Source organism: Lathamus discolor, chromosome 2 (assembly GCF_037157495.1).
Source record: "Lathamus discolor isolate bLatDis1 chromosome 2, bLatDis1.hap1, whole genome shotgun sequence".
NCBI lineage: Eukaryota > Metazoa > Chordata > Aves > Psittaciformes > Psittacidae > Lathamus > Lathamus discolor.
Genome location: NC_088885.1, coordinates 38,443,327 through 38,470,986, shown reverse-complemented (window position 1 = coordinate 38,470,986; position 27,660 = coordinate 38,443,327). Strand labels below are relative to the sequence as shown.

At 40.1% G+C, this 27,660-nt stretch overlaps 1 protein-coding gene across 2 annotated transcripts in view; it reads left to right on the top strand.

Moving 5' to 3' along the window:
* CUBN (cubilin) overlaps positions 1 to 27,660 on the top strand; it is a 147,767-nt gene that overhangs the window by 60,853 nt on the left and 59,254 nt on the right. For both annotated transcript variants that reach the window (XM_065666495.1, XM_065666493.1), the window contains 6 exons: positions 6,492 to 6,673; positions 13,206 to 13,380; positions 15,015 to 15,196; positions 22,231 to 22,387; positions 24,104 to 24,220; positions 26,504 to 26,617. In XM_065666495.1, the coding sequence (XP_065522567.1) occupies positions 6,492 to 6,673; positions 13,206 to 13,380; positions 15,015 to 15,196; positions 22,231 to 22,387; positions 24,104 to 24,220; positions 26,504 to 26,617 (927 nt within the window). The remainder of the gene's footprint in view (positions 1 to 6,491; positions 6,674 to 13,205; positions 13,381 to 15,014; positions 15,197 to 22,230; positions 22,388 to 24,103; positions 24,221 to 26,503; positions 26,618 to 27,660) is intronic.

Below are 27,660 nucleotides of genomic sequence, written 5' to 3'. Positions count from 1 at the left end.
CACTGGAAGCTTACTCATTTGGCTGCTTGATTATCAGCAGAGCTTATAAATGTAATTGCCTCTTCTCAGCATAGTCAGAATTTGTGCCCACTATGCTGTTTTGTTACATACTAATTCCCCCTCTAAAAGACAAGCAAAGAACACTATTGAGAAAAGAATTACATAGCCCCAGAGTATTGTACTATTTCCTTCACCATAATGTTCTTCCTGCTGTATTTCCTTAGGAAATGTTTGATGGACAGGGTATGGAGAAAGCCACTTAGATTCATGAGAAGTTTACATTAATCTGGGTCTGTATTTTCAGAAGACGAAAATTGTTAAAAGGCATACAATAACTAAAGACTGGGTTTTTCAGTATGTATGTCAGGTGAAGTGTGAAATAGTTTCTTACTTCTGCAGAGAAGCACAATAGAAACAAAGATAAGATTAGGATGCAGAAGTCATTCACAGCAGACATTTGCCAGGCATCCGTTAGGATTGCTGGAGAGAATATTGCATTGCAGGTCAATGAGGGGGCTGGGTCCCAGATTTTCTAAGCCTGAATCATAGCTGTGTTGTTGATTTTTTGTTCAGCCTTTGAGAAATTGCCATTTGTTCATTTTTTGAAGTGACTATACCTTTTCAGTGCCTTTCTGACACATTAAGTCTAAGGAAGCACAGGCTCTGATCTTTTGAAGTCCTGAGCAGTTGTTCTGAGTTGTTGATGCTACCCTGTTCAGAGCTAGCTTTTTGTATTGCAGTCTGGCTATTAAAATCATGGACATGTTCTCTGTGAGAGATAAGAATTAATTCATTTCTGTTTCTTCCACAAGCTGGAACTTCCACCTCTCCAAAATAATATATAAGAATAGAGGCCAAAATGTTCTTAAAATGCCTGTTGCTGAACAGTTCAGTCAGTGTTAGAAAATGTTTTGGGTTTATGCTTTTTTCAACACTGAACACTGGCAGCTGATATGGGAATTATGGTCATTTACTATCTATCTTGGAGGATTATTCAGCTCCTGTTTAAATGCCTCAATTTGCCTTTATGTCTCTGGGCCCCAGTAGTCTATCTTTACTTATTATCAATCCTACTGAATTCAGATTGGAATATGTTGAAGAAAATACCAGGGTTCAGGAAGCTGATAAAACAATAACCAAAGCTATAGATGTGATTAACAAATCAGAAAGAAAAAAAAAAACAAACAAAACAAATTCTCACTTGAATTTTTACTCTCTTGCATAAACCATCACCACAAAAATAGTCCCAGTTGCTCCATTGGGTGGTATTCTATGAACTAAACCTACTCAAGAGAGCAAAAAACATTAGAATTGAGCTGAAGTTATACTTCATGCAAGTATGGGTGTAGTACAGGCAAGTATTCGTACTCTTTGCAGCTAGAGTCAGTTAACAGTTACTGAAATATTTTACCATGAGCACAACAAATGGAACTCTGAATCCTTTTATTTCCCTAACTCTGATTTTACAGGAGCAGTGCCACTTAACTTTAAACTTTATGGAGGGGATTTTTCTAGCATATGGCTAAAACATACCCCTGAATAAATCTTAAAATCTTGCAGATAATAGATGTTTCCACTTCTCTATTCAGCTATAATTATTTATGAGAATAGGGGTTCTTCTTTGGTTAATGAACACCATCTGCTAACCAGACAGACAGTAAGTAATATGGAAAGATCTATAAATCATCCCTTGCACAATCTTCAATGACTACTTAGAGTTTTATCCAGAGGAAAGCAAAGTCACCAAATACATGTTTCCTGAGCTTTCTGTTTGTTGTCTGATTTCCTAGCAACTAACACCATGTCAGGTAGTTGTTTTAAGCATTTTTCAAGGGAATTCCGGGACCTTTGCACTAGTAAAAGAGTATTTCCCCTCCTTTTTTTCCCCTCAGTTTAACTGCAGGGCTGAAGTTTCCAAAATGACTGCACAAAGTGAGCATATGCCACATGCAGCTCCGCTGCGAGAAACTTTTCGGCAATGCAGCTGTTGGTCTGTCTGTCCACATAAAGCAAGACGGTGTATTTCTGTACTGAGAAAAACTTTTAAAGATGTTTCACTAGGAACAGAATGGTTTCAGATTATCCACTATTATTTCAGTGAGAGCTGAAGTCGTGCAGCAATTTATAGGCTCTGCTTCCGCATTTTTATTTACCCCTAAAGGCCAAATAGTTTTTACTTGGTTATCATAAACGGCAGAAATCCCATTTATTTGAATAGAACTGAATTGTAATCTGATGTTTGCAGGCAAATATAAACATTCGGAGAAGGCTTGTAGTCATTTAATGGTGATGTCAGAGATGGAAGAAGTTTAATTAGCTGAGAAGTTTACATTTCCATTTAAACTTGTCCAATTTCAAAATCTTAATAAAGCAGGAAGGCTACTTTTGTAGGGAAATTACATTCCAGGTTAAATCAAAATGTATTTCTTCGCTTGCTCAAAGAATAGGAAAAGGATATCGTACATGCAAATGCATGCTTCAAAAAACCAGCACTGGCATTTCTCCTTTAAGTCTTCCCTTTAAATGCAAAATCCATATGTATATAAATAAACAGGCATCTGCATCTACTTCTACGTCTTCAGCCTGACCACCATTCGTATGAATGTAATTTGTTTCTATGTTTTCTAATTATTTTAAGTATCTACCAAGGCAGATATCAAAGCCTAGAATAAGCATCTTAAGGCAGGGGATCTGTCTTCACAGGTAATGCACAAACAGTATGAAAAACACCTGCAGTTTAGTTTTCCTTCGTGGCTTGTATCTGTGATCCAATCACAGAAATGCATAATGCTACAAGAATTTTGTTGGTAATGAAAATGAGGAAGACACTGAATAAATCAGGGATCAGTTCTAAGTTCTCCTTTTTAAAATATTCAAGGCAAAACATTTGTGAATAGCAATGTTCCAGGAACTGAAATACAAGCTGCAATGTTGGATAGACGTTTGTTTCTCATTTTGAAATTACATTCCTGGGCAATTCCTTTCATTTATTTATTTATTTTCCATTCTAAGCCTGGAAGTCTTTCACATACAATGTTTGTAAGCATTTCAACAAGTTTTTCTATTGTAATTGAGTTTAAAGGCGGGAACATTTGTTTTAATCTCTGGAGTTTCCCTGTAAATATTTTGTTAAAATCACCTAGTATCAGTATTTTTAAAAAATGGACAGCAGAACTGATCCCTACCTCATCCATGTAAGAGCAGGAATGTAATGTATAGACTTTCTGCCAGTTGGCCAGAGACTTCAGAGATTATGTTTCTGCTCTGATATGGAGGTTTCTGCTTGCATATGCAGGTCACTCAATATAGTTCAGGTGTGAAGTTCACATATTTGCAAAGATCAGTGAGTCCTTTTCTTACCTCTTAATAGTGAATACTTAGGCATAAACTCAAGGAATTTTGATTTGTTTGCAAACAATTAAAAAATGATTGGCAACATGAGTTCAGCACATTCATTATAAGAACTGAATCACAGAGATCTAGGCTTTACCTCCAGTTTACTGGAGCACTTAAGAAGAATCACTTCTCTTGTAACAAAAAGCTTTTTCTGGGAACATTTAGAGTTGGAAGAAAAGGAATGGCACATTAAAGACAACTTGACATTCTTATTCATGTGCTTCACATGCCCCATCCAGAGAATATTGATTGAGCTCAGAGAAAATATAAACCACTCTGGAGAGGGAATGTGAGTGATCTGAATGCTACCTGCGAGGGTTGCACAGAAAGTAAGGTCTGTGCCTCAAAGCACAGCACACAAGCTTTCCACTCGTCTGAGCCATTTTGGGTTTAAATAAAAACCATGTCTTTGTGGCTATCAGGAAACTCTTAGTAGGAGAAGCTGAGTCATAACTGCCTGTTTAGTTTAAAATGTTCCCAGCTTTCTTCAGGCTGAGCTAAATAGCAATTGGCTTTGCTCTCGCCTGCTGAAACTCCCCTGCTTTCCCCTTGCCACCCCCTCAGGACCCCAGCCATCAAGTCTGTTGAGAAATTGTTCTGTTTCCCAAGCTGGAGAGGCGGCTCTCCCCTCCTGAGGTCTGTCCTCAGCAGCCGTGTCATTCCTGCTGCTGAGAGAAAGGAAAGGGAGTCAAGTCCCCCTGCAAATTCAGCTCGAAGGCTCACCCCCTGCCAACACCTTTTTTTTCTCCAGTTCTAAAAACCCAATGACCTGGTTTCTTTTGAGGAAACTTAGGCCATCTTCTGATAGCACTGGGGAAAAAAATGGGGTGGTGGGTGACACTGAAGCTTTCTTCCTTTCTCTCTCTGCTGAAATGTTCATGGATATCAATGTTTTAGGAGTTTAACATTTACCCAGCGGTGCTGGCAGGCCTCAAGGAAGTAAGTGTACTACCTTTTTCTGCTTCTCTCTCCAGAGGGACTGAAGGCAGGATTGGTTTCAGATACACTTAAAAGCTTCTTTTATTTCTTGATTGAAGGTTATGGAGGCCTCCTCAGGGTTATGGAGAATCTTGTGCAGCAAGGTGAGGAAAAAGGGAGAAGAGCTGGGCCTGTACCAATTAATCTGTGAGGTCAACATCGGTTATGTAAAGGTTTTCCTGGGTTATAGCTAACTATTGTTCAACTGTGGGAATTCTTGTGTTTAAAAGGTGGTTTTCCGTGAGTACTGGATGATAGAAAGAGATCTGTGTTACCTTGCTGGCATGGCTGGACTTTTCCTCACATCTGTGTTTAGATGACACTGATTTAGTTTAAAATACCTTACTGCTTTGCTCCCTTGAAGGCCTGCTGCTCTTTCCTCTCATAGATTTGTATTATGCAGTCCTAGAAGTCCTAGGCAAAGCCAGGCAAAGCCAAACGGAAGTTTCCAGCGAGGAGCTGAAAGACCCCATGGTAGATATGATGGCAAATGCATCTGGGGATGAGCAGTCACTTTTCCATAACCACAAGTTTGTCACAGAAGGTGCAGAGGAAAGTATCTGCCTTTAATTTAAGCTCTTGATTTATAGCTTCCTGAAGAAAAAAAAAAAAAAAGTGTTAAGCAGAGTAATGGCCAAAAATATCTTGTTCAAATTATGCATAGACTGAACAGAGATTAGGCGAGTTTCACACATCTGTGTGGATTAGTTAAGCAGGTGAGAAAGGCAGTTCATTTGGTTTATGTTATAAAATATCTCCTGTAACTGAAAGTTCTGATGTAGATACTATTTATCACTTCTGACATACCCAGAGGCAGTATTTGCTTCTGGGAATATAGAGCTCATGGCTTATTAGATGATTTTAAGTATTTGGGGGCTTTTTCGCTGTGTGACAGAACCTTCCCTCTGGAGATGAAGCCAAAGAGATTGATGGAGTGTGGGCTTTACTTACAATGCTCGAGTGACCCCATAAAAGCTGTGTAAGCAATAGATTAGCTAGTCCCTAAATGAAGCACTTGGGGGCTTGTAATGTAGAGAGGGGAAAAAAATATTGCTGCAAGGCAGAGCAACACACCCATACAAGTAGATCAGACCCACAATTTCTTGTTTTCTGCATGTGGCAGATATAGATCCACCCTACTGGCTTCTCTAAAGGTGAGGTTTCACCATGAATGCAGCTGATCTAAATTTGCCCTAACACTGGGAAGGGCTGTTGTCCTTCCCACCCTGTTAACATCTGCATCCAGGGATGGGGTCAGGGAGAGCATTTTCCCTCAAATTCAAGGAAAGAAGAACAGTGCCACATCTCCACAAAACTGCAGTCTCAGGTTTTCAGCTGCTTTGTCCTGTCAAATTGTGGCCTGCATTTAATCCATTGTTTTGCATATTTTAATTTTTTAAATCTAGTTCATAATATCCAAGGACTTCACCCAAGGGGCTGAGGAGTGAGTTTAGGACAATAATTTCTTATCTGAAAAGAAAACACTTAACTTTTCAAACATGCCATGTCTTACAATTGCACAGTTACAATTGAATAAAAAGAATATTAAATCTACCAAATGTCAGAAAGCCAGTCTGTCCGTTGTGACTTGGCAGTTTATGATCACACTCCGTGGGTTGAAGGAAATTGCATTGTCTTTCATTTTATGATTTCTAAAGCAGTGGGAAATGGCATTTTTACAACAATAGGAAGCCTTCCCCATGATAACTTAGTTTGTGTATTAGTTGAGGTGAGGAACCGTTTAGGAAGGATCTGGTTCAGCTTTCTAGAGCTGAGCTAAGCTAGAGGCCAATAATAATAAAAAAAAAAGTCTTTTTTTTCTTTTTGTTTTTTTCCTCTGAACCTCCGTTTCTTCAGCTTTCAAAGCAGATGCTGAGGTATGGTGAGAAACATGCCAAACCGTGAGGCAAAGTGCTCACTGCACGGGAAGTGCCAGCAGGTCTACCCTGCCATTTCTGAGTTCCTCGCTAGACTTCAGTTCCCTGTGATAGAGCAGATCCTCAAGCCCATTATACACATTTGTGCATGAAATGGATGCTAACGCCTGTCCTCATTGCAGAGCTGTTGGTGAGATTTTCCAGAGCCCCTCACTGATGGGCTGCTTTGTTGTCTTGCAGGTTGTGGAGGAGAACTCTCTGGCCCTTCTGGTTCATTTCACAGCCCTGGCTACCCCAACAGATACCCAAACAATAGGGAATGCATCTGGTACATTCACACAGCACCTGGCAGCAGCATCCAATTGACCATTCAGGAATTTAAGGTTGAATATCACCCAGACTGCAACTATGATGTTTTAGAGGTAAGAACATTAGATTTACTCCTCAAAAAATACATGCTTTACTCCTCAAGAAGTTACATGCTTTTTTGTCTGGAAAAGATAATCCCAAGAACTGCAGAAGCACAACAAAGAATTCTACTGCAATTTCCCATTTCTGCTGTGGTTACAGTTAGTTTCCACAGGTGTTGTCGCAGAAGCCACAATGTTCTTACTATATTTTGCTTTTATGCCTTTGGAGTCTGTATACCTTAATGAATAATGATGCTAGACACTGTACACTTCCTAACAAGAGACAAAACCGCTTTGAAAACCTCAGTCTTGTAAAGTCCACTTTTTACAAAGAACTAAGTGTAGGCTGCTGTACCATGGAGATTAATTTTTTTGATGTAAAGGAAGATAATGGATCACCGAGGGGTAACTAAGGTGAGACCTTGTGTAGGACCTTTCAAGGAAAGGGGGAGGTTTATAACTCTGAGCACTGAAAGCTAGGAAGATTCCTTTTACACAGAAAAAAGAGTAAAAGAAGAGGCAGTGTCCTAATCTGCTTAAGGTGGTGGACAAGGAGAAAAAGGACCTCTCTAAGGGTTTAGTGACCTTTCAGAGACCCATGAAACTGGATGGGCTTGTTATATACATTATCTTTGTGCTCATGCTGGGAAGTAGCCAGGTGACCAGTCCCAGCTAACAGATTTGGATAAACTTCTACTGCAGGAAGAAGGGACAGGAAATAATTTCATGGAGAAATTCTTTAGAAGTATAGATTTTCTAGATCACGCTCACTAGAGACATTTGCTGTCACTAATGGAGGTACAGTTGTTGGGTCTTTCAATGTTAATACATTGGTGACATTTAAATGTTTTTGTAATGAACACAAAAGATTTTGTTTAAGTGATCTGATATCACTTCACTGGGTCCTTTCTACTCTTCTCCTGGCTGATGTGATGTGTGACTGGCATACAGCTAGACAGCTTTCTGTCCAGCACCTACACATACTCGCTGCTGCCTATTCTGACCTTTGTAGCTTTGATTCCTCCTTAGTGTGCACTCATCAGCAATATTCCTGGAAGACTTAACTCAGATCCTAAATATACAGTTGATGATAGATGATTGCTAAGCATTTATATGAGTAGAAGAGATGTATAACTAAACTCCAGCTTTTCAGCTCTGAAGCAGGCTTCCCTAGCTTAGCAATGAAGTGGAAATCAACCAAGTGGACACTGTGCTTTGAGTATCCTATTGGCTTTGGGACTTTTGTAGGATCTGGGAGTAACGAAATCGTTCCATGAATTCTCTAGCAGCAGCATTGGCAAGTATGACTGTATGTCACATTCCTGACACCAGTGCCTGTGAGTAGGTGGCCTGTGTTGGCTGGTTTGGATTTTGATGAAGCCTGTTGTATTGCAGCTTCATTGCTCTTTATGCCTAAAATGACAAGATTGAAGCTAATCTGCCTGTGATCTTCAGGTATGCCTCTGTTGCCCAAAGGAATCCGTTAAACAGCTACAAATCTAAGTCTGCTGTAGTTGATCATTTCTTGACTAGTGCAAGGGCAATGCCTACATCTGCAGGTGGGCACACAGGTGCTACTATGATCCAGTAAGTGTAGAGATGGCTGGCAACCATTTGCTTGACAATCTTTTGACTAGTGGGGAGGGCTGACCTAAAACCAGTGGGTGGGTTGCCAGACATGAACTACTTAAAGAATTTGTTTAAGAGGATCCTGCTCTTTGCTGCTCTCTATCCCTGAGCAAGGTATTCGCCTTAGGTTTGGGGTTCCCTTTCTTTACGATTTCAAATTTATTTGCTGTGCTTTTAGTTCTTTCTAACCTTACTCATTCATCAGCACAAATGCCCACCTTGTTTGTTTGAACTTCCCTGCCTTCAGAATTGGCAAGCCTTTAAGTTGCGTACCTCCTAACCAGTTCCCAACACCTGTCTCTGATCTGCTGGCAGAGAATCTAACATAAATCAACTTACTGGGGAAAACTGGTTCATGTCTTAGTGCAAGGTCAAAGGTTCTGCCTGGCAGCAAACAGCTTCCCCTGACAAACTGCAGGTATTTGGTGGAGGTTTATGTACCTTGCCACATACATACTTTCTTTCTTTTGTTATAGAATTACATATTCACAGCACGATTGATAAAGTCTGCCCAGAACAGATGATAACTCAGATTTAGTGGGGAAAAAACCCCAAATGGGGTTAACCATTTTCAGGAGCTGCTCTACCTTGTCATCTTTTTTCCTGTAGTTGTCTACATAGGTCCAGGGCAACAACCACACACAAATGTTTGAAAAGTCCTAGAAAAAAAAGAGATTCCTGGTGTGCCTTTGCCACATTGTGTTTCAATGATCAGTAAGATTCCAAACTTCTTTCATTCTCACATTGTCTTCCCAAGAGTATCCTGTCAGTTCTTCAGGTTTTAAAATCTGCTTTTTCTCATAATTATTCTCCTGATTTCACTTTTTCCTTATCTCTGAATAGTTCTACCACTTCCTGTTTTCTTCCAAGCCAAATAACTTTCCAGTTTTAACAGGAAGTCAAAATCAGTACTAAAGTAGCTTCGCACCCTGCTCCCTGTCCCATTAACTCTCGCTACTCTCTGAAATAAGAAGCTGTCTTGTAATAAAATTTCCCCAGTAATCACAAAACCTGCTCACACGGATGCCTTTAACTTTTGCTTAGAAACACACTCATCCCTTTGTGAGGACAGAGAATTGTAGGAACATTCTAAGAGATCTTTCCCATTACAGCACCTTTGCCACTAACTTTGTATTTATGCCATCACTTCTTGACTATTTCTCTTGCACATTTTTCTGAAGCATATTTGTTCTTGTAAAAGGCAGCAGCTCTCTTCCTTCCCTTCCCTTTGTCAATGCCTCCTAAACAAGCTGTCCCTTCCATGTCGGTATCCCAGAACTGCCATATGTTTCAACAAGACTGTGCAACAATAGTTAAATAAAAATTTTGTGTGTGAAATCCTCAAGTTCTCCATGTGGCTTTCGCATGCTCAAGTGTTTGACATATTCTTCTTTTGTCCTTCTCCTTGTTTCTTTTATGACACTCTTACACTCATTCTCTCTTCCCTATCAGGTTCTATTCCATTTACAAACATCCAGAATCAAAATTTAAATTGTTCTTAAAGATATTTTCTTGAAATGTTTCATGGAAATAGAAGTCATCATTTTGGACACAAGGAAAATCTTTACATTTAAATGGCTTCTATTGAAAATACGTACATAGAGAAAAATGAGCATGTCTGCTTTCTTGAATTATGACATCTTTCTTTAACATGGACCAGATTTTTGTGAACTATGGCTATATTCTGCCACAGCAAGATGTAGCTCTGAGCTGAAAACGGAGGTTACCCTGACAATCTGTTGCACTTCCAAGTCTTTATTAGATGCTTTGATCTTCTCATTTTAATATAAAAAACCATCAAGTATTACCATAATTCTTAATTCTCTGTCAAAGCCAGTCTCTCTCTTTGCTGGCAGTTATATCTGAGTGGGGATCAGTTTTATTCCCAGAAAATCTGTGTCATGAGGGTGACCAACTGCATAAAAACAGCTTTCTGTTGCTCATAACTCTGGAATGCTGACTGTTAGCAATAAATGGAGCTAACGGGGCAGAAGCAAATGATAAGAACAGATTAAAACCAGGGGCTTTATGGCAGTGTCGTGCATCTCTGCTATGCCATCCAACTAAATTTTATCTCTGGATCAGGTACTCTGGTCAGAGTAAATGTTTTTATTCTTATTTGTTTGCAGCTCAGACATCCTGTGATTCTTTGTGAACCACACCCTGGAATTCATTCTTTCCATCCATTCTCTTTCCCTCTTCTTTTTTTTATGCGGTAACTATTGGTTTTCCTCTTTGTAGCCAAAAGTAACATTTTATTGTTTTTTGTCATGGAAACACTCTAACTTGTTTTTGTGCCTTGTGAAAGCATCTGATTAATTGAACTGGCATAAGGGAAAAAAAAAGAAAAAAAGAAAATACACTCCTAACTGTAAAGATCATGCCGTTGACTGAGCTTTTTATTTTGAAACTGTGCAGAAGGCCATTGCCGCACAGTTTACAATGCAAAGGAGACCCACATACCTCAGATTTCTATCAGTATTTCTTTCCCATCTCTGTCTTCCAATAGGTCAACTATAAGTGTTCATTTCTGAGGTAATACTAGAAGTCAGCAGTGTTTATGTCAGAGCTGGGTTTGGTCCCCTTGCATGGTGCGCAGATGGCCCCAGGGAGGCACCAGGGATGATATGAGAGGCTGGTCCATGGTGATTATTAGATGCATATTAGAAATTCCTGCTGTTTCCTCTGCCACATTGCTTCTCTGGGCTGGTTTAGATGATTAAGAGCATGTTTTCCTGCTGGATCTCATGCTGTGGCTCTGACTCAGGGACTATACCACAAACACATTTTAAAATTCACATTTTGAACAGACTTCTGACAAATGCAGCTGTCACGGAGCCCCGCAAGCAGTCAAGCCGTAAGATTTTTCTGAAGGCACTGAGCTTGCAGCTCAGTAACAGTAACATGCTTCTTCCCCAGACTGTGACTGCTTCATTACAGATTCTTAATCTGAGCTGCGATTTCATCCATACTGACTTGTCTTGAATGCCTTGAGATGATCCATTAGACATAGGAACCATTATCCATTCAAGTCATGCAGCCTCCCTATAGAACGCAAAAAAGTGCTGTCTCAGTCAAAATAAAAATCTTTAAGCTATTAAGCTTGTGTAAGCAGCCACCAAAGCAAAACACAGTCTTCTGAGCATCTAACACACCGTGACATTCATAAAAGTTTAATTCCTCCTTCTGTCTTCTGGGGGTGCAAGCTTCAGCTTCTGAGGCCTCACATTACTCTGGAGTCACTGAGTAGTTTTCCTAGTTAAAGAAAAACTCTTTCCATTATACCTCTAACGGCAGAGCAGTGTCAGGCACCATGAGCAGTTAAGTGAGCACACAATCAATCAAGTTATGTAGCAATGCACTACACGTAGCCCTGGAGGTGGTGGGACTAGCTCAGCTATTTGTAAGACTTGCACAGATATTTAGCTCGGAGAGAACCCAAACTTCTTCTGAGGTTAAAAAGCATCCAGCACAGCTTATTAAAATATTGATTTTTCCCTCATCTAGAAGTGATCAGAGGTGAAAGGGCCATATAGGAGGCTGGTTCTTATAGTACTGTCATTTTCTGAGGGAGATTAATGGATTGCTGGTTTTGAACTTTTTGATGTTTAGCAGACTAATAAAATACTGGAGAAGGCTCGAGATGCTACTGGTGGGAAAACCCTGATGGGATTTCTTGCCTTATCTTCCTGTTCCCTGCTTTCGTTGTTAGAACTCGCCACTCTCTAGTGTAGCTTTAGGATTTATACATAACATATGCTGATAAAATGAGAATCTATCACTAGTTCAGTTGCTGAAAGACAATAGCACACTCTTCGTTCAGTGTATCTCTTTCATAGTTTTCCCATTTGAGGTTACTGTCAGGCTGACTTTTGCAGCTGCTGTCCTACCGGGGACATACCAATGGAAGGCGGGAGAGTCTTAATATCAGGTTGCATTTCATTAGCATGCAAGAAGCCAAAAAAATTCATCCGCTGAAGGCAATAGGCACCAAAATCACTGGATTTGAAAATCACACTGAGCAGGCGTGTTTTCTTCAGCTTTGAGAAGGAAGATTAAGGAAGATGAGACAGTTCCACCAGTTATAAATGGGCATAAATTAAAATGCCACATCCAGTCTGGAAAACAAGAAACAGGATTAACTAGGTTTTAGCACTGCCACCTAATTCACTTCAATTGGTTTAAAAATGCATTATAAAGTAGACAATATTGCTGGTGATGTTTGAGGTGGTTTTCTGATTTATAGCTGCCTGAGGCAGAGCCTTCTGAGTAGGAAATAATTACTCTTAAAAGTCTTCTCTGGTAAATATGTATGATATATATCCTTGTTTCCAAAGAGTATTATCAAAATGCTTAATTATATGTATTTATAATACACATGTATTATTTACTTCACCAAAATCCCACAGTTCAGATGTTGATTCTGCCACTGAAGTCCATAAAATTGCAATGTTTTTTGTCTTATCTGAAAAAGTGATAAAATCTGTCCTCAATTTAAAAATCAGTCTTAGCTGCGCTTTTAAACATAAAGGGTGCAAAATATCAGCACAGGCTGATAACGGTTTGTTTGCAGAAACACACAAAAAGCCTGGTTTTATATCCCCACAGAAACAAGGTGCCAACCCTGCAAGAATGGAGCAAAAAGAATGTGACAAAGTCCCCATAGCAGAAAATTCTTATTTAATGCATGGCTGTTTGGAAACCATCTAGAATTTCATACTTGTGCCAGGTGGTTCAGGTACCAAGTAAACCTGCAGAGAAAATAACTTTATTAGCTACTTTACATTTTAAAATGCGGAATCACTTTCAATAGTTCGATTATTTCTTTTTTCTCCTATCTAAACAGTTCTCATGTATCCTGCGTGGCAGATGGTCTCTGACAAACTTTGACAGTGTTTCTTCCATTCATTTATAGGTTTATGGTGGCTCTGATTTCCTTTCTCCTAGACTGGCCCAGCTGTGTGTTCCAAGATCAGCACAGAACCCATTGAGGGTCTCTACTACTGGCAATGCAGCCACTGTCCTTTTCAAGACAGATCAGTCAGTGGCAGAGAAAGGTTTTAATGCCTCCTGGCAAGAAAATCCTGGTGGTGAGTATGCTGATTAATATGATGAGAAATTCAAGAAGACTGAGAATCAAGGATGAGCCATGCTAGCATTTAAAGTAGGCAAACAGCATAGGGCTGAAAGCTGAAGGAGAATTTGGGTTTTGCTGGATTTGCTAACACTAAGAGATGCTGACAAACACACAGAGGAGAAAATTGTCTGACTAGAGCAGATAAACAGGGCCTGTTTATGTATTTTGTAACAGTCTACCTTGGTGGTGTTTCTTCTTTACATAATTAATCAAGACATTCCTGTAATCAGAAAAGAACTTCTGCATGCCAGCAGTTCTTCCCACCCACTCACCCACACAGATTCCTTTATTAGGTGAATGCTCTTGGTTTTAAACTGTGAAGTGAAAAATATCTGGGAACGTGGCTTAATTGGGAGAACTCGGCAGACTCCAAAAATATTTGGAGTGATTAGTAAATACCTGAACTCTATAAGGTCCATCCCACATGTGATTATTTGTTCAAAGCCGTACTGGTAATCAGTAAAAGAAGAGACAGGCTCAAAAGACCTGACCACATGTCTCTCCACATGGGAGTTCTTATGAAAAGGCCAATTATCAGAAAATAGTTGCAATGAAAAGTAGAGGCAGATTTTAATTCTTGCAGTTTTGCTTGATTAAGCACACTAATTCATTAGCTTGTCTAGGTTTATACGTCTCCTTTCTCACAAGTTTTATGAGAAAGGCACAAGATTTTGTTTTGAATAAAAGAGGTCTACAATGGTCCTTTGAATTAATCCCATTCTGGCTTATGTTTTCTACTTAGGCCCCCTGAAGCTTTCGCATCCCTTCATGGCACCTTGCCTGTTGTACTCCAACCCCTCTCTAGCCTCTAAAATACTCACTGACCAGAATGAAATAACAGTATAGGATTTATCCTTCCAGCAGACTGCTTCCATCTACAGCAGTCCCAGTATCTTTCCCTCACCCTCCTCCATCCCTTTCCAGCATACAAAATTTCATTTTTTTTGTTTTAGTCCTATTGAAAGCCCTGGCGCTTCCCACACAGGATCTATCCTTCCAGGCTATTTAGATATTCATGAGCACTGGAGCTATTCTGGTCAGAAATACCTGAGGGTGGAGTCCTTGGGAAGCCCTCAGCTGTGTGGAGAGAGAAGTGGAAACTCAAGGCTTGCCATTATTTTCTGCTCATGCAGAAAGTGGAACTCCTGGCTGCCTTGGTATTTTCAGAAATGGTTTTCTCAGCCCTATACTCAGCTGGGCATAGTCATTGCTTTTCTCAGTATGCTAGGTCTGTGACATTCATATGGATGGTATTTTTGATTACTTTTACAATATCTAGGATAGAGGAATACCAGCACAAACGCTTCAGCCTTTATGACATCTACTACTGGATTGGGACTAGAAAGAAATGTTATTCACAAGCATTGTTACTGTATATTCACAAATAATGATAATGTTATACTTTTCTGATAGTCATTTCCATTGAATTTTGTTGCGGACAGGACACTTGAACAGTTGGAGCACTCATCTTGAAGAAGCTTAATGTAAAAAATATAAAGATAGAAGTGTTGGTACCTTAAAAATAGATGTGGAATCTCACTCAGAGCAGAAGTGTTTGTGATTAAAATTGATTATGTTTTTTTTCAGGCTGTGGTGGTATTTTCCAAGCTACGAGTGGGGAAATCCATTCTCCAAACTATCCTCAACATTATGGTAACAGCACAGACTGTTCTTGGCTTATCCAAGTTGATTCCAGCCACCGAGTCCTACTGAATTTCACGGATTTTGACATCGAAAATCACCATTCCTGTTACTATGACAGTGTTGCAGTAAGTAACAATAGAAATTTCAAAAGTTTCCTTAATGAGTCTGGTGAAATGCTTACAAAAGAGGAAGCTTACTGTGCAACCTAGGATGCAGATAGTTTCAGATTGCTAGTTGCATGGTCATATTTATTCACTGATGATCTAAGGCTTAAATTTACAGCTAAATAGTTATTATCTAGTTCCCGTTGCTTCACCATTGCAACAGGCTTCACAAATGTATTTCTGTGTTCTTTCAAGTTCCCACTTATATGTGGAAGGATCTTTTCTTGAAAGCAGCGCATGTTGCATCCTGGCATATTACCACTCGGTGGATAAAGAACTGGCTGGATGGCCGCACACAAAGAGTTGTGGTCAATGGCTCGATGTCCAGCTGGAGCCCAGTAACGAGTGGTGTCCCTCAAGGATCGGTGTTGGGACCGGTCTTGTTTAACATCTTCATCGCTGACATGGACAGTGGGATTGAGCGCACCCTCAGCAAGTTTGCCGATGGCACCAAGCTGTGTGGTTCAGTTGATACACTGGAGGGAAGGGATGCCATCCAGAGGGACCTTGACACGCTTGTGAGGTGGGCTGATGCCAACCTTATGAAGTTCAACCATGACAAGTGCAAGGTCCTACACCTGGGTCGGAGCAATCCCAGGCACAGCTACAGGTTGGGCAGAGAAGAGATTCAGAGCGGTCCTGCAGAGAAGGACTTGGGGGTGCTGGTCGATCAGAAGATGAACGTGAGCTGGCTTAAGTGTGCGCTTGCAGCCCAGAAAGCCAACCGTATCCTGGGCTGCATCAAAAGGAGCGTGACCAGCAGGTCGAAGGAGGTGATCCTGCCCCTCTGCTCTGCTCTTGTGAGACCTCACCTGGAGTATTGTGTGCAGTTCTGGTGTCCTCAACATAAAAAGGACATGGAACTGTTGGAACAAGTCCAGAGGAGGGCCACAAAGATGATCAGGGGACTGGAGCACCTCCCGTGTGAAGATAGGGGGGCTGCTCTGCCTGGAGAGGAGAAGGCTGCATGGAGACCTCATAGCAGCCTTCCAGTACGTGAAGGGAGCCTATAGGAATGCTGGGGAGGGACTCTTCATCAGGGACTGTAGTGACAGGATAAGGGGTAATGGGTTAAAACTTAAACAGGGGAAGTTTAGATTAGATATAAGGAGGAAATTCTTTCCTGTTAGGGTGGTGAGGCACTGGAATGGGTTGCCAGGGAGGTTGTGAGTGCTCTATCCCTGGCAGTGTTCAAGGCCAGGTTGGACGAAGCCTTAGGTGACATGGTTTATTGTGAGGTGTCCCTGCCCATGGCAGGGGGGTTGGAACTAGATGATCTTGAGGTCCTTTCCAACCCTAACTATTCTATGATTCTATTTTTCCTTTTGGTGGTATGAGTTGTATTTAGTACTGCAGGAATAACCTCATACATAGATGGCTGGGTTTATGACCTTCTTTCTCATTTTAGTGCAGTTTACTACTGCTTGCTCCAAGCCATAGCCCAGATTGCCCACATATATAATAGATTGCACAGTCTTACAAACTCAGGACAGAGGGAAATCTTTATCCAGAGGGAATTGTGGCTGGCTGCTTTTCTTTATGTATGCACTGTCTATTCAGGTGCTCCTCAACTGTCTGTTTAATTGCTTCATTAGAGCCACTGCTCTGTTAAAAGCTTCACATTGCTGTTGTTTTGTGAGCTTTTGTTGATGTCACAGAAATCCGAGTTGCTGCTCAATCAGTGCATGACAATGAAAAACAACCCACATCTCCACTTGGTCTTTTGGGAACAGGGACATGAAATCCTGACCTTTGATGTCAGATTGCGCTTCACTCGGGACAAAGGCATGCGTGATCAGTACCAGTCGGATAAAGCACAGTGGCTGTAGCCCCAAATCCAGCTTTCCTCTCCTTGATAAACTGTCATTCACAGAGAACTCAATTTGGCAGGAACTGAAACTCTTTTGAAAACAACATCAGTTTTAACAGCATTGCCTCCTAAAGCTTTTATGTACCTAACCAGAAAAAAGGAAACATGTCCCAAGATTTCATTTGGCCACAAAACATCTTTGTACAATGACTGTTAATTATTTTTCTGATTCTGAAGCATAGGGAAATATGGGTCTTTTTTTAAAAAATTGTTTAACTACAGTAGGGAGGGTCATTGCAAGCAAAAACCTATTGGAAAAGCTTCCAAGGCTTCTATGATAGAACACAGGAGTAGAAAATCAAATTGCCTGACAGAAACACAGGCCATCTGAAATACCAGCACTGGTATAAATGCCAAAAAGAATTCAGAAATCAAGGGCTAAATTCCGATAACACCTAATATACAAGGTTCTCTTTTAAATTTGATGCCAATGGATGTATACATCTATCTAAAAACTTTGCAGACCATTCAACTCCATAAGCTCCATGCAGTTACAGGCATAATTCCCATTACCTTTATGCACCAGATACAGGCGCTGAGTTTTTAACCATTGAGAGGCATCAGTCCTCAGCTGTCAGAAGAGATGGCTGTGGCAGAGCTCTTTGCATGAGTGGAGTTTACAGACCATTGCAGTGCAGTGACACCCCTTGTCCTCTATTGCCACATGTGTATCTGTTATTTGCTTCTGCTTTTTGATTTCTTGGAGGCGGTAGAGGAAGAAGTTGCCCATCAGCTCCAGCTATGCAAACACAACTGAAGAACAATGTGTGCAGGGAGCAAGATTTAAATTTAATGCAGGCATCAATCACTGACCCCCAAGTAGAAGGTGGTTTGAAAACTGATGACAGAGAATGCTGGTTTGAAGCCAAGAGATAGCAAAGGGCTCTGGGACTCTGTGTTTGAGGTAGAGAAGGGCTTTTCAATGCTAATATAGAGGAATCAGGAGGGCAAGAAAGGAGTGGATGGGGTTTCTTTCTCTACATGGTATGCCAGTAAGCAGAGAACCACTTGTTACCAACACCTGGAAGTGATTTGTGTTCCTCTTATTCCAAGGCTTCCTATATGCCTCACTCATAGGAGAACAGAGTGAGTGGCACAGAGCGCCTGGAAACGTGTAAGTGGAAGCCTGTTTAGTGAATGGTTTAGGAACTGCTTTCCAAAAGATGTGTAAATGGAAAAAATGGGCTAAGGAAGCAGGTGGGAGTAACACAGTGGTTCCATCCTTTTCTGTTTCTCAAATTTTTACTCAAAATTTTATGGAGTTTATTTGTGCTGTGAGCTCTCTTGAGGCTTCCCTCCACCCTTGAGTGTACCAGTGGCCATTTCCTTCATTCTTCCCTTTTGGGATCCACTCATTCGTCCTTGTTTTATGACCTAGACTTTTTTTTTTGTTTGTTTGTTTGTTTTTAATATATATTTCTACCATGAGTTCCTCTCTATGGGGAGCACATGAAAATGTGTGTTGGTTGGTTGGTTGGGTTGGGTTTTTTTTCCTGTAATGTTTCATATTGTGCATTTGTTATGTGAGTAAAATGAAAGGAGGGAAAATAGTCATGTCTGCTGCTTCTTGGCTATGCTGCAACTCCAAAAAGCCTAGTGCATTTTTCAGCTCAGCTCTATGATCATAAGTGAATTTGAACACAGATGCAGGTTCAGCCAAGTGAATTCCAAGCCTGTAATGGTAAACCACGGTGTAACTGCTCTGAGCTCCCTCTAGAGTCAATGGGTGGAGTGCACAGAGAACAGTCAAGGCCAAGCACTTTCTTCATTCACCTGGATGCCTAAATTTAGTTGATTCTTCAGTTTCTGTGCCTCAGTTCTGTACCTTATCTATTCTCAGAAGAGATGAACATGTTTTCATTACTAAATGAGAATACATAGCCTTTGCTTTTTCTGATTTCAAATACAACTCGGTTATTCTGTAGAAAGCATAAAGTCTTTGAGAAGACTTTTTGTTGTCACTGTCACCATACATAAGGAATAAAGTTTTAATCTCTCCTTCTGTACCAGCCCATTTCTACCTGGAGAGTGTGTCTTACAACAAACAAATCCGTTTCTTTGAAAGAAAATAGAGGGAAAGAACTAGTGAATGAACTAATTCCTGCATTTTCTTCCCCCATGTGTTTAACCAGTATAGCATCAGACATTACACCAGGAGTACTGGTCAGCAAGAGTTTGAAGTATTTGAGGACTCAAGATTTGAGCATGTGGCTCAGAAAGCAATGTTTATAGCACAAGGCACTGAAAAAGGAAGGGAGAAATAGTTTGTTCTTTTCAGTGGCTTTGATTAAGTAAATGTTATTTTTCTTTCCTGTTGCAGTGTAACAAGTAGTGTGCAGGCATATAGACATGTAAGCCTCTGGGAGCTAGAGAGCAGGTATGACTTCATTTATTCCAGGTGCTGGCAGAGAGGATCTTGCAAGAGAGGACAGCTAGAAAAATGTGGAGGTTTTATAGCTCAGAAGACAAAAATGATCTTCTTTTTGTCATGTGCTTTTGCCAAATGGAGGACACATTTGAACAAGAAGGCAATGAATCACTCAGTTATGCTTGTTGTGGAAAAGGAAGAGCAAACTGCTGCTCTGCACAGTGCAAATGAAAACTTGTCTTTTAAGTAAGCAAATGCATCATTTTCCTTTACACATCCAGCCGCAGAAACACAGTTCACAGATGTTTCCAAAATAACTTTAAGAAACTGCAGAGAGACACAACTCTTTCCTGATAGTTCCTGAGAATATTGTGGTTTCTGATCTAGATTCAAGACTGAAATCCTCCCTATGAAATAGTTTAAGCTAATAAATAGCAGGTGAGCAAAAATGATGCAGCCATAAAATATCCATGTGTTACTGTTCCTGCTTAACTTTGTAGTTGACGTAATTCCTAAGAGTTGCTGTTGTATCTCGCTAATGCTTATGCTGAACTGTTTCTGGAATCAGATTTTTAGCAAGTGGAATAATTTCCAGGTTTCTGAAAGGGGAGACAGTACTATCTTCAGGCAAGCTGCGCAGAAACAGCAAATACGTTTGATTTAGAAGCTGACTTCATGCTCATCTCCCAGTATTACCACAGAAAGACTTCATTATTCCAAAAAGCTCTTGGAATAAAACGTCTGCTTAGTCTCCTGTGTTACTCATCCCAACTGACTGAGAAAGCTCAACTGCTAGAGTCTCACCACAGTCCATGTGTCAACGGTCATACCCTCAGCTGTGCAGAGTGGCGCAGATCCAACAAAACATAAACAGGGAGTTTACGTGTAGCCAGGCACTCTCTCTACACTCTGTCAATGCAATACTTATTCTCAGTTCGAGCATTCAGGTAAAATCCTTTCACTACTGTCTAGGGAAAGATAGTACCTAAAATCCTAAGGGTTATTTTGCTAGTCATTACTTCTTTTCACATTCCATGGTTTGTAGTTTTTAACTCTAGTCTGTTGTATATACAGAATATATGTGCAGAGGAAGAATAAACACTGCACACTATGTATTACAGGGCTGATAGTGGCAGGATGCCAAGAGAAGAAGGTTGAATAGATGGATGTTTTGGGTCTCTTTACCAGGTACTCATTTTTGCAGACTTTGCCGTACACTTAATACTCCATCACAAGGTCCCACACAGGTAGCTAGTGTTATAGGCCCAAGGGCAAATGTTTAATTTATGAATACAGCATTGGCTATGTAGAGTACGTCAGTAGATTAAGCAGGGGTTTTGTCCTTTGTTTCTCAGCTTTGAGGTTTATTTGAGACTAGTCACCTTTATCTCAGCTACTGTTTTATATGTATTTATATATGATATATATAAATATATATATAGCAACACTGCACTGCATTATACAGTTTTAATTAGAAATCTTTTATTCATTGATACTGCACTGCTGGAATTTGAGGCATTTTGAAGTAAAAGAAGACAATCTCAATAAGAAGTACATTTCTTCTAAACCAATGACATTTTGCTCAAAGCAGGCTTTTAGGTAGCTTTTAACATCCTAGCACCAGAATATCTTCCAGTCCTCCTACCCATATTTTTATCCATATTCTCCTCCAATTTGTTATAGGTAGCTGAGTCACAGATTATAGTAAATTACATGCCTGTGGTAATGTAGGGCATTAATGCTGCAACAGGAACTTAATTCAACTGTTGTCGCTGCCCAGTAGCCCAAAGGCTCTTCCTCTGTGGCTCATGCAACTGTGCTGATGGCTCCAGTGCTCATCACTGTTTGCAACCAGGCACAAGGGCTCTGAGACTGGCCCGTGGCTTCAAACACAGCAGCAACAAATCGTGTCTGCTGGAGTGCTAGGGAAGGTTGGTGGGAGACTCTGAGATGTGCTGGTTTTCCCTCTCTGTGGTTTCTGTTATTATAATTTTGATGTCGCTTAAGCTAGAAACTCACTGGGTTTAACTTCACTTTCCTTCTTTTCTTGATTGTGAAACGGAGAGGAAGGAAACAAAATTATCAGCTGTAGGGGGGGCGGGGGGAAGCAAAGGAAGGCCTTTGTGGTAAAATTAAAAGTGAAGTTTGCAAACACCTCTACTTTCTTTCTCTTTTTTTTTTTTTTTTTTTAACTTTACCCTCTGCTTAAATAACGCTTCATGTGTACGTGTGTAATTCAGCACCCTCAAGCTATTGTAAAGCATTTATACATGGACTCTGATCCTGGGTACTGGGTGTGTATATCTTTAAACCATAGTACTACTGTCTTCTTTTCATGGTTTCCACCAGTGCACTAGTTTCATGATAGGAGCAGTTTAGTGGTCTTTACTGAGGCAAGGTGCAGGATTTAACTGAATAAAAGCTACATGCAAACTCATGTTAGCCATTCACAGAAAACAATAAACATACAGGGATATCTGGATTGTTAAAGGAGAGGTGCTTTCGTATCAGATACACACAGGAAGATGGTTACCTCATGCATTTTTGTTACAAAAGCTACAGTAGCTTCAGCCTGCAATACATGTATATTTTTGAAATGGCCACAGACTTAAGATAGGCAATGTGCTGTCTGTTTGCACTGCCCATGCCAGAGCTGTATCAGGATCCAAATGTAAAAACAAAAGAGAGGGAAAGAAATAAAAGCCTTCTCAATACTCCTTCTGAAACCAAATACTTCATTTGTACTTTTCATAACAGGTTTTTGATGGTCCTAACAGTGAAGCACCACTTCTTAGAAAACTCTGTGGAACTCAGCTTCCTCCTCCTATCACATCCTCCAAGAACCTGATGTACATCCGAATGATCTCTGATACAACCATCCAGCACAGGGGCTTCAGTGCGCGCTTCACTGAAGGTAATTTTGTCATTTACATTAACATGTATTTGTCTACTCACCAGTTTGTTTGTATTAGTCACAGTCTTTTAACGCAGCTGATAACGTGAGGTTTTGTTTCTATGCATACTGCCTACCAGTGTGTATCTTATCTTAAACAGGACTGAATTCTTCCAAATTGCAGATTAAGGAATTTAAAATCTAAGGATCATCTTAGATTCTTTGACTGGGGAAAAAATGTACTTATAGCAAGGCATCTAGCACAGGCCAGCTGCCTCTTTTTAATACTCTCTAGAAGGTAAGCTACCCATAACTGTCCTGAGACAAATGTGCAACTGGCAGTTTCCACTGACCTAGTGAGAAAAGAACGTTTTATATGTTCATCCATGCGCATGAATCTGAAGAGCTATAAAAGAATTTTGTGTGGTGCTGTTGATGAAGTCCATGAATTCCAGCCTGCAAGCTGTGCCAAGTATCAACTATCCTATTTGTGAAGGACTAATTGGTACTTTACATGGTTTCCTTTTTAATGAAGAATTGCACCAACTGGGCAGAACTTCTCATGAAATTATGTATGATTTTATGATTGGAGATTTTCCTTTTTTTTTTTCCACAATAACTTCGGAAGCACTTTTCCCCTAAGATACAGCCACTTAGATTTTGCAGAGACAATCTCTTTCTCTCATTTTCTTAGGATTCTTTTCACTATAAATTAGTACTTTTCCCAGAAATGCTTTTTTTCTTTGAAAATATTGTGCAGAAATTAGAATAAAGATATCAGAAATTTGCATCAACAAAAACCTTGGGAACCACAGTTGTTGAAGTATTAGTTAAAGTTTTTAACTGGGAATTTCTGACTAACAACTATGAGAGCTTAATTTCTTAAACATTCTCAGAACACATTTACTGGATTAGGCCCTGTACAAAACATGCCTGGTGAGCAAGTTCTTCCTGGCTAGGATGTATGCAACCCAGCTTTCCTCTTCCTGAGGAAACCCTGCAAGTCTTATCTCCTGCTGGATGTTTTAGGCAACACAGCAGGATAAATGAATCTCGGTCTTTGGTACCTAACTCCCCTCCTTGCTGTTTAAAGCAGCTGTTTGTTAAACTCAGATGTGGGGGGGTTATGATGAGTCAGTATGGCAAGAAATGAGGCATGGCAGCACTCAGCACTGCTAGCAAAAGTTATGCAGCCAGCCAAGCTCTTGCACATGTGTAACATTTCACACAATTGCAGTTTTGTTGAAGCAGCTCGCAAGAGGATCACGCCAATGCAATGTGATGCCGTCCTTGGGCACTAGAATGTTCTGGAGTTTGGAATGTTCTGAAGAGTTTCTTATGATTTTTTTTTCTTTTCAGTTGCCAACATAGGCAAATGATCAGAGAAATGGGTGTACGAGTATATTACAGCCAAGTTATTATGGTCCCAAGATTGCTTTTCTGGGCTATAAGGAGCTGATAAAGATGAGGTCTGTTCCCAGGTCACTCTGGCTTCTCTCACATGGTCATCCAGGTGTAGCATGGCCTGTGGATCCAGGTCAAGAATGTACACCCAGTGCTGGTGGGTCATTGAGCTAGACCTCAAGTCTCCTTTGATAAATTACTATCATGAATTTGATCCTCATTTCACATTGATTTAGCATGTTACATTTTATGAATTCATCTTCATTACAGAATCTAAGATATGTGTGTATCATACATAAATATCTCTCTGTGTGTGTCTGTTTTGTTCTAAAGCATGCGGAAGTTTCATTGAGTCAGATTCAGTTGGGGGAGCAATTTCCTCTCCTCTGTATCCTGTCAAATACCCAAAAAATCAGAACTGCAGCTGGATTATTCAGGCTCAGGAACCATGTAAGTAAAAACATCTTTTATAGTTAGCTAGAATGACTAACATCCTCACCATTTTTTCTGTAATAACAATACAAAGTCCTCTTTTATTTCTGTAGGAAGTTCTGCATCCTGGTAGCTGGAGAGTGTGGCTCTCCTAATCTATCCTAAATCAGATTCTACTGTAAAAGATTCAGTGCATAGTGAGGAAAACAGTTTATAACTGTCATCTTAGCTGATTTATTGTGACTCGAGTGTTGCAATTATAAGTGAGGTGTTGAATACTACGTGAAGTTGGACTTGTCTGTGAGAAAATCTAAGTAAGTGATTTATATACAATTATAGCACTCCTATTTAGCTGACCTTATTTTGGTCTGGATTTCTCAAGCTAGAGTTGTGTTAGATCAAATCTGTGCTGTTAACAACTACAAAAAACCCCCAACAACAACAACAAAAAGAGAACAAAAAAAACCAAACCAAACAACCCTAGCCCAGTTAACTAATGAGATAAGGTACAGAGGAATTTCAGTTTCAAGTACAAATAAAAAATAAACAAACTGGTCTTGTCTGCAAATACCCTCTCAGATGTTCCTGTCAATTTTTATACAGATTTATGATTGATCATAAAGCACCAGGTATTTGCTGTCAGATACTGCTGCTACCTTTAATACCCAGTGTTACCTTAACTTTGTATAAGAGTCCTAAAAAATATTTATAGTTGGGTAATAATATCCTGGTGACATAATTAAAAATAAACATTTATTTTAAATAGCAACTACTGAACTTCAGTTATAGATCTGATATTTAGCCATTGTTGTTAAGAACATAGAATGTTCCAGCCACATTTATAAGTTTATTTTGAGAAGTTATATAATGAAAATCAATTTGCCAAAGAAAGCACCAACACAAAAATCGATAGACAATACTTTTTTCTTTTTCTTTTTTAGCATAGTTTCTTATACATATACATGAAAAGGACATCAACAAAGCTCTTCCTCACCTACACAACATTTATTTTTAAAGACAATCTTTTCCTGGGTTCAGGTAGAAAACTCGTGCATAACTGTTGTCTCCCAAATTAAATAAGTATGACCAGAAAAATGCTTTATAAGTAGCAGCCTGTGTATGTAATGGCTTCCTCCACTTACCACCAGGACAACTACATACCACATGCCAGTCACACAGCATTACATACATACATACATACATACATACTGTATATTACACAACCATATACAATAGATTTAGCCAATGACAAACCATCGCGGAGTTTCTGCTCTGCTTTTATGGAGAAGGCCAGCAAGTCTCCTGCTCTTTGCCACCCACTGTGTTCATCCTTTTAGCTTTGTATCCTGAGGACCTTCATTGATAGCTGTAATTGATTGACCGGACAGGGCACAAAGGAGTGCCAAAAAGGCAGACTAGGCAGCTGAAAGCCAGTCAGTGGCACCCTGCTGAATGCAGCGCCTGGACCCATGTCTGTCACTTCATTTTGTTGTAGCTAATTAATTGTAGCGAAAAAGAAGCAAAATATTTGTGTCAAATTCAGGCTTGGCCAATGTGGGAAAAAAACTTAGTTACATTCTAAAGCATGAGACTTTCTGACCTTCTCGACCTGCATAGGAGCTCTGTAGCCAGATGTAACTACTGTCACAGACTGGCGTTGAGGACAGCCTCTCTTCTTCCATCTGTGACTTCACCTTTGTTCATATCAGACAAGCAAGAGCAACACGAGGGTCAAAATTACCCTGAGTCAGAAATCCTCTTTTTCAGGACGCAGCCTGCTGTCCAAGGGTGTGGAAAATCCAATTCTGTACAAATATAGCTGAGGGTCGTTAATGATCCTTTAACCAGTCCAATTGATGCATTTGGAATGTTACAAAACGATGAAAGAATCAGCTCTTTCTAAGCCTGGAGCAGGGCAGTGTCAATTCACATTTTGTCTGGATCTATGGTATAGATTGCAAAGGGACAGAAGGTCATGGATACGTAGAAAGAAGTTTTGTTTCTGAATGTGTGTAGATTTTTCCGTGTTGTGTTTGCTGATATTTTCAGTACATAATGAACCTGTTTAGATACCGGGAAACTTAGATTCATGTGTATGTGTTAAATCCTATGCTTCTAATGTCAATTGTACTAGAAAGCACTGAAATAGGAAGAGATTTACTAGGACCTTTTCAGTAAGGATTAATGTACTTCCATCAGATTCATTCCACGCACCACAGAATAAACTATTTCATTTGTTTACATGTAACAATTTCTCTGTGAAATGCCAAACTTCTGTTTTTTACTCTTTACTTTTGCCAGTCAACCACGTCACACTCTCATTCACTGACCTTGATATTGGAAGCAATAGACAAAACTGCACAATGGATTTTGTGGAAATTTTGGATGGGAATAACTACGAGGCTCCTCTTCAAGGTATTGTACCTTTGCCTTGTTCATTTATATATAGAACTACACCCAAGGTGAGCAGGAGAAGCTCTTCTGTGAATGTCCTCCTGCTTCATGGATTTTCTCTGATAAAGGAAGCTCCTTTATCAGGAGACTGGGAATGGAGAATGTCTTAATTATGAATAGCACAGTCCTCCCATGTTCTGACTGTATTCCTACTAGCCTGTAGTTTAGGGTTGACTCCAGCTACCTTTTGCTTCCTCCTCAGCTGAACAATATTGGGAACCAAGCAATTCAGTTTAAACTGAATTCCCAAATAACTGTACAAAACCATAATGTAACCCACACATAAGCACAGCTCACAGTAAATGCAGGTAAAGAAAGCTGCAGATTTCTGGGAACAGAAAATGGATTTTCCTCAGACCCTGGAAAGTCTGATTTTCTGCTTGTTCCTAAGTTTTCTACAGCTTTCTCCTGACATAGCTGTTCAGAGCCATCACCTTCAAGCGGCAGGAGTCTCGGGCAGCAAAATTCAGTGCTTATACTGCTAGGAAGCCTTGAGAAAGCCCTGGCCGCAGGGTGGTCCTGACTCCCCTCACATCCCTGAGGTTGCCTCAGATTCCATCCTGTGAAATTTGGAGTATCTGTGACTTGAGTACGCTTTTCGTTACTCTACTTCTGTATATGCTCTTTTGTCAGGAGTCAGGCTGCACTCAATTTGAATGGCTTTTAACTAAGAGCAGAATTGGGTTTTTGTCTCCTGCCTTTGGCTTTGACTTGGGAAGAGGACCAGAACACTAGCTGCTATCTTTCTTTTTCTGTCAGATGCCTTTCTGCTAGATCATGACTCATATTCTTAATCCCCATGTTACAATCCATTACAGGAGAACTGATCTCTTATTTGTTTCTTGGTTGTTTTTTTTTTTTAATCAGAACCCAGTGAATGAAATGGAAACTACCGTCAGATACATTTGATAGGATTTTATTTTAATTTTCAATTAGGCTGTAATTTTTGGATAGAGTGAACACAAAAGAGCTCAGTAACAGAATAGCCAGTGATCAGGGTGCCT